At 36.0% G+C, this 7975-nt stretch overlaps 1 protein-coding gene across 1 annotated transcript in view; it reads left to right on the top strand.

Moving 5' to 3' along the window:
• The window catches only part of LOC102838440 (synaptotagmin-1-like), a 329110-nt gene that overhangs the window by 107955 nt on the left and 213180 nt on the right, over positions 1-7975 (top strand). Inside the window, exon 5 of the mRNA XM_006876697.1 lies at positions 2688-2855. Coding sequence (XP_006876759.1) covers positions 2688-2855 — 168 coding nt within the window. The remainder of the gene's footprint in view (positions 1-2687; positions 2856-7975) is intronic.

The following is a 7975-nucleotide window of genomic DNA, read 5'->3' as shown; positions in this document are numbered from 1 at the left end:
ATTGGAGGAAGACTCATTAACAACCTGCGATATGCAGATGATACAACCTTGCTTGCTGAAAGTGAAGAGGACTTAAAACATTTACTGATGAAGATAAAAACCATAGCCTCTGGTATGGATTGCATCTCAATGTAAAGAAAACAAAAATCTTCACCACTGGACCAGTAAACAACGGAGAAAAGATTGAAGTTGTCAAGGACTTCATTCTTCTTGGGTCAACTATCAACACTTATGGAAGCAGCAGTCAAGAAATCAAATGATGAATATTGCATTAGGCAAATCCGCTGCACAAGACCTTTTTAAAGTGTTGAAGAGCAAAGATGTCAGCTTGAGGACAAAAAAACAAGACTTCAGGAATTGATAGACTACAAACTGAAATGTTTCAACAAACTGATGCAGCGCTGGAGGTGCACACTAATGTATGCCAAGAAATTTGAAAGACAACTACCTGGCTAACTCATTAAAAGATACCCATATCCAAAGAAATCCAAACAATATCCAGAGGAAGGTGACCCAACAGAATGTAGAAATTGTCAAACAAAATTATTACTATCACGTACAAGTAAAATATTGTTGAAGATAATTTAAAAATGGTTATAGCAATACATTGACATGAAACTGCCAGAAACCCAAGCTGGTTTCAGACAAGGACATGTAACGAGGGAATATCATTAGTGACAAGATGGATCTTGCTTGAAAACTGAGAATGCCAGAAAGATGTTTACTTGTGCTTTATTGACTATGCAAAGTCATTGGACTGTGTGGATCCTAACAAAGTATGAATAATACTACAAAGATTGAAAATTCCAGAATACTTAATTATGCTCATGAATAAGCTGTATATAGACCAAGAGATAGTTGTTTCAAAAGAACAACTGGGTATTGAATGGTTTAACATCAGAAAGTTGTACACTAGGGTTGTATCCTTACACAAGTTTTGGCTTTCACAGGTTTTCCTGTATTCCAAAAAGCCATATTGTTATTAGAATCTAAAATACTTACTGATGAAGATTAAAAATCACAGCCTTTGGTATAGATTGTATCTCAGTTTAAAGAAAACAAAAATCCTCACCAATCAACAACATTCCTATCAACAGAGAAAAGATTGAAGTTGTCAAAGACTTCATATTTCTTGGATCATCAACATTCACGGAAGCAGCAGTCAAGCAATCAAATGGTGCATTGTATTAGGCAAATCTGTTGCACAAGACCTTTTTAAAGTGTTGAAGAACAAAGATGTCAGCTTGAGGACTAAGGTGCACCTGGCCCAAGTCATGGTATTTTCAATAACCTCATATACATGCAAAAGCCACACAGTGAATAAGGAAGACCATAGAAGAATTGATGCATTTGAGTTATGGTGTTGGAGGAAAATATTGAAAGTGCCATGGGCTGCCAAAAGAACCAACAGATACATGTTGGAAGAAGTGCAGCCGGAGTGCTCCTTGGAGGCCAGGATGGCCAAATGTCATCTCTCATACTTCAGATGTATTGTCAGGAGGGACCAGTCGCTGAAGAAGGATATCATGTTTGGTAAGGTGGAGAGTCAGAGAAAAAGAGGAAGACCCTCAACGAAATGGATTGGCTAAGTGGCAGCATCAATGAGTTCAAGCATGGTAACCATTATGAGGTTGACCCAGGAGTGGGCAGTGTTTGTTCTGTTGTGCATAGGGTCGCAATGAGTTGGTACCAACTCAATGGCACCTAACAACAACAATAGCATTTTTATAAAATACACTCCAAAGGATGAAAAATAACAGAAGATAAAACACCTTAGAAACCTCAAATTTTTTTATGCTTACATAATTAAATATTCTCTGTTCTCTTTTCTGTTTTAATATACAGAGTTAATTAAGAAATGTTTGTGAGAGGGTAAGATAGCCATTCACACTGATAAAACATTAGGAAGTGTATCAGAGCTGATCAAGCCTTCAGTACAAGTCTTAACATTTTTTTAATTAGACTTTTCTACCCAGGTACTGAAGTGCAGCTTACTTGGATCGCACTGCTTTTCTTGAATATTGAAAATGTAACTAATAAACATCCTAACCCATAGCATCTGTCTCAGATCTATCCCAACAGCTATAGAATTCATTGTTCTTGGCCTTTGCCAACACTCATCCTAACGTCTGTCACACCCAAGAATGAACTTCAAGATCCTTATTATAATGCATCTTTGATATTCAAAACATCCATTTTCTAGTCAACTCTTGTCAGTCAGTAAATTATTTTAGGGGGCAGGTAGGTAAAGAACTTTGTGAATTTCACTTACATTCTTTCATACTACTCCTATCTGAACCAAGTAATATGTCCCCAAGTAAATCATACTCTAATAATTATAATTTAAAATATTCTGCATGAAAAACATGCATGTAAATAATAGTCAATGTAATTGGCTTTTTATTATTTTATTAATCTTGAGGTATTTATTAGTACTAGTTGATCCATTATTAACAGTACTGAAAGTCTCTAGAACTTTAAGATAAAGTGATAAATCACTATGGTAAATTCCCATTGTCTCCCAAGTAATTTAAGTCTCATACTGTATATTCATACTCAGACCAATAATTAAAATTGAATTACTGAATTTAAATAGGAACCAAAAACCCTAATCACCTCCCTTTTTTGGTTTATCTAATACAAACATTAAAATTAAGACAGTTATTTTGTCTTTTTGTTTTTTTTAGGTGCCATACTCTGAATTAGGTGGCAAAACTCTGGTGATGGCTGTGTATGACTTTGACCGTTTCTCCAAGCATGATATCATTGGGGAATTTAAAGTCCCCATGAACACAGTGGATTTTGGACACGTAACTGAGGAATGGCGTGATCTGCAAAGTGCTGAGAAGGAAGAGGTAAGAAAAACATTTGCATCTCTAATACAACAAGCTACACTCATCAGTTGCTACTCACATGATAACCTTTTGAGAGATGCTCTTTAGAAAGAGTGGGGCGAGCCTCCAGATGCTGACAGCTGGTAAAATGGGGCCAGGGGATTATATAACCTCTGTTTAAAAGTATACAGGTCTTCTGGGTATTATTTTTAAGAGAGATTTGTGCACAGGATCTACAATGACTTCATTGGACCCACATGTTCTTGTATGTGTATGTGCATGTGCATGCACACACAGAGAAAATATGTTCCTAAAAATTTGCAAAATGTCAAAAACAATGGAAAAAACACCCCTCACCAAAAAAAATCTATTTCTTTAAAAGGACAGTGAAGAATCATCTTTTTCTTCCTACATCTCTACTACAGTCATTTTGTGTTTTCTACAGTGGTTATGTAGATATTAAATAGAAATAAAATGGCATTTTTTTCCTTGATTATTTCCTCATTTTGCAGACAGTTCATTGTTTCTCCTGTAAACCTCAGATAATGATGGGTGAAACATCAAATGTAACTCAAAAAGGCTGATATTAAATCCATTTTTTAAATGACTCACATTTTTATAGTACTCTTCATACTGTTTTTTTCCATTTTAATAGTTTAGCCCAGTGTTTTTCTGTGATTTAAAAAGGGGAGTTTAATATCCTTAGTGCATTTAAGCTACATAATAATCTATTCTATTTGATTATGTTTTGCCTGCCTAGCACTAGCATTTTTCTGTGTGAATGGCTCAGCAGACCAACACCAGGAAAGCAAACAGCCCTGAGCTTCTCTGGGTTGCTGAAAACAACTCATTTTCCAACCATTTTTGAATCCTGATATGGGTCATAATTCCCCAAGGGATTACCAACAGGCTTCAGTCATTTTGGATCCCTAAATGCCTAGGGAAGCCCTTCGGTGATACAGACAGTTAACACAAGTGGCTGCTAACTGAAAGTTTGATGGGTGGAGTCCACTCAGAGGCCCCTTGAAAGAAAGTCCTGATTATCTACTTCAAATAAATCAGACATTGAAAACCCTAGGGAGCCCAGTTCTACTATGACACACATGGTTGTTGTTATGTGCCGTGGAGTTGGTTCCGATTCATAGCGACCCTGCACAGGGTTTCTGAGGCTGTTAGTCTTTATGGGAGCAGAACGCCTCATCTTTCTCCCGCTGAGCAGCTGGTAATTTCGAACTGCTGACCTTGCGGTTCGCAGCCCAATTCATAACCACTACGCTACCAGAGCTCCGTGACACACATACGGGTGCATAAGTTGGAAGTGACTATACAGCAACTGGATATTAGATGCCTAGGATTTTTTAAGATGTGGTCCCTTTAGAGTCACCAAGGAGATAAAAACCACCTGGTGGTGAGTGACTATTTTAACAGACTTATAGAATGAGTGTCTCAGACCTTTTCAACCCAGTCTATCCCTAGAATACTCTCCAAGCTATGATTTTCTATGATCATTCTGGAGCTACTAACTACTTATTTCCTGTATAATGAAGTAAGATTTTAGAGTAGGCTTATAAATTGCTATACTGAAATTGAATTTTACTAGTACTCTAAATTGTTTTGTGGTATAAAAATAGTCCAAAGTATTGAATTTAAGTATTGAATTAAATTATAAAAGTATTTAATTTTTATTTCTATTTTTTGAAGAAATATACATAACCAAGTAAGTTATATCCAAATTGACATTTGTGGATCTTGAGATAGATATAACTCAATGGTGACTTTTCAAGAACAACCCTAGTATATTGAATATTGAAATGTCATAATTTTTCTAACTAGTTCTTCCCCAGGAGTGAACTAATAGCTACATGAAGTCCAACATGTGAATAAAAATTAGGAAAATTCAGTCATTTGATCATAACATATCCAGTCATTTTAAAAATAGTGCAATATTTCATTTTTTACTTCATTGAAATATTTTACTTTGTGTACATTTCTTGTGACTGGGGGACAAATTGGGACAATAATAAATATTTGCTAGAAGATCTGTTTTTTTTTTTTTAATTTGCCTGGTTTTGTGTCAGTTTGTCACTTGAATATCAGAATATGACCCACTTGCATCTCACAGTGTCCACCTGATCTTGATGTCTGGCCCACACTACTTGTCTACACGTGAGTGTGCCTCCACCAGGGGACACGGGATTCCAAGTGTGCACCGAGTTTTGGAATAGTTGAGAAATAGTTTTACCTGAGTTAAAGGGATGTAGGCTTTCCTGGGTAACACAAACAGTTAAGCACTCCATTAATAGACCGAAGTGGCAGTATGAACGAGCCCAAAAGCAAGACAGGCCTCACAGATTGCACTGAAATGCCTCTGGTACAATTGTGTTCTGCACACATTAGGGCCTCACGAGTAGGAACTGACTGGACAGCAGCTAACAACAATAAGACTCTTCAGAAATTCTGATTATGGGCAGTACTTATCCCTTCTCTGTCTCTTACATTTCTTCCTTGTTCCTTGTCATCTCACCTTTCCTAAGACTTTTGTCATCTAACGCATTCAAAAATATTCATTGTGTAAATATTTATTGTTGTTATTATGTACCGTAGATTCAGTTCGACCCATAGAAACCCTGTATAAGGTTTCCAAGAAGCACTGAACCCCTGGTCTTTGTGGTTCAAACCAGCTTTGCAGTCTAGCACAGTAACCCACAGCACCACACCAGGACTCTAAAAATGTTGATTAATCACTGCTATATTCCTGGAATTGTGCTAGATTCTGTAAAAAAAACAAACAAACTAGTGAATAGGGTAGATAGAAGCATCATGATTTTTCTAAATTGTTATTTCCCTGCCAAGTTGTGTTTCATTTTAATTCCTAACTCAAATCTGTTAATGCCAACTAGATTTTTAGGGAAAAGTGTTGTCTTTAAGGTCAAATCCTTCTTGGTTTCAACCCTGACTAGCTCTGAAACTTTGGATGTTATCACTTCACCTTTACAGAATTCAGTTTTCAATCTATAGAATAGTCTTAATATTATCTACTCCTTGTCTTATTAAAAGATTAAAAAGCATAGAATATAAGATTTCGAGCTTAGTGTTGTGGTAAGTGGTATGTGATAAGTATTCTTTTTTTTTTCTTGGTAAAGCTTTTCTTAATGTGCTCTCATTCTTCTTCCTGTGTGTTCATTTACATATTTTTGTTTATATATTTTTAAGTCCTTTTGCTCACCATCATTATGCTTTTGAAAGTCCTTAAAAAGTTTTTAATGGGAAGTTATAATTCTACAATTACATTTTTAAAGGCCTGACTATCCTCACTGATATATATTCAGGTATGGTTGTTGTTAAGTACCGTGGAGTTAGTTCCGACTCATAGTGACCCTGCACAGGGTTTCCGAGGCTGTAAATCTTTACAGGAGCAGAACATCTCATCTTTCTCCCACAGAACCGCTGGTAGTTTTGAACTGCTGACTTTGAGATTGGCAGCCTGATTTGTAACCACTATGCTACCAGAGCTCCTTATAGTCAGGTAGATTTTTATTTTCACTTGACTGACTATTCCCTTTTGACATGATATAGGAAACCTCATAAAACAGATGTTTAGCTTACAAAATATCTCTAGATGACTGCACCCAGGTATAAACTTCCTCATAGTAAATGAGCTAAGCTTCCAATTACATTTTATATCTGAAGAACTACTTTTTCTCACTGATATGTCCTATCTTTTCATGATACTGTCCATTAACTGCAGAAAATAATTGTGTGAATAAATTGAAGTGTTAGATTAACTTGAGTTCTCATAATTTTAGAAAATTGTTTTTCTATTTGACATGAGCTATTTTATCCATGATTTTAGTTTGCTTTCATCTAACAGTGCTAAATGTTACTTTTAATGGCACAGCAAGTTAAAAGATAACAAAGTAAAGAAAAAGAAATTCAAGTATCAGCTTTAGAATTTAGACAACAAAATGTTAATCATTATAATATGTCCAGTTAGAGTCTTGGATTTTGATAGAATGATGTCAGCTTTGAAGCTGAAAAGATTTTCAAAAGGCATAAGATAGTAAAGTAATTGTATAAGTAAAGGATTCTGTTTTATTTTAATGGTAATTTGAATATGCACACAATTTAGACATAAATGGAAAGTGTCATGGTATAAGAGCCATATCTGGATGACACCACACACATGTTTAAAAAAAAAAAAAAAAAGAGGGGCTGTAGAAGTGGTCAGTTCTGCTTGAAGAGCCTGAACAAGTACATTGATCCCACTCTTTAGATTCCAGTCTCTGGTGAAAGCATGATAATGAAGTTTCTAGTCTACTTGTGTATGTTCCTCTAATAAACACAACAAAATCCATCATAGTGGTTTTGGTTCCTCCACCATATTTTATGCTGCCTGATTGACCACTCCCATCTTTCAACCTCCATTCACAGCAGATACAATTGGAATTTGACCTTGGAGACAACTCAACATTTCTCTTACTTCTATTTGTTGTTGTTGTTGTTGTTATGTGCCGTGGAGTCGGAACCGACTCATAGCGACCCTGTACAGGGTTTTACTTCTATTTAATACAGATTTATATCCTCTGTGCTTTGAGAGATGGCTACATACAAAGCTGCTCATTTTCTTAAGTTTTCCCTTCTCATCATAGAAAGCCAGAACCATCATTTGTAATCAGTAATACAGTTATCCATATGCAAAAGGATTCCAAGATATATGCATACCCTCAGACTATCTATCTATGTTGAATTTTTGAGATTTTCTTTAACCATTCTACAAATATTTATTGAGTTTCTACTACATGCCACCCACAAGTCAAATCTGAAACCAACCTTTATACTTTTAGAGTAATCATTCATTTAATAGTTTTACTTGTTGTTCCAACTAATAGCAACCCTGTAGGTCTGGTGTGGCACTGTGGGTTAATGGTTGCAAGGTCCTTTTGAACCACAGGGTCACTCACTATGGAGCAGAACCAACTCGACAGCACTTAACAACCAAAACATAGGATGTCCAAGGAGTGGCTGTGGGTTGAACCATTGACTTTGCTGGACAGCAGTTAGCAATCTAGTGCTTATCCTACAGCGCCACAGAAGGACTCTTAATCAGTTCAAATGTTACATTCAACAGCTATGACTCCAGT

The sequence above is a fragment of the Chrysochloris asiatica genome, unplaced genomic scaffold (genome assembly GCF_000296735.1).
Source record: "Chrysochloris asiatica unplaced genomic scaffold, ChrAsi1.0 scaffold00406, whole genome shotgun sequence".
Taxonomy (NCBI): domain Eukaryota; kingdom Metazoa; phylum Chordata; class Mammalia; order Afrosoricida; family Chrysochloridae; genus Chrysochloris; species Chrysochloris asiatica.
This window is presented reverse-complemented; position numbering and strand designations above follow the sequence as displayed.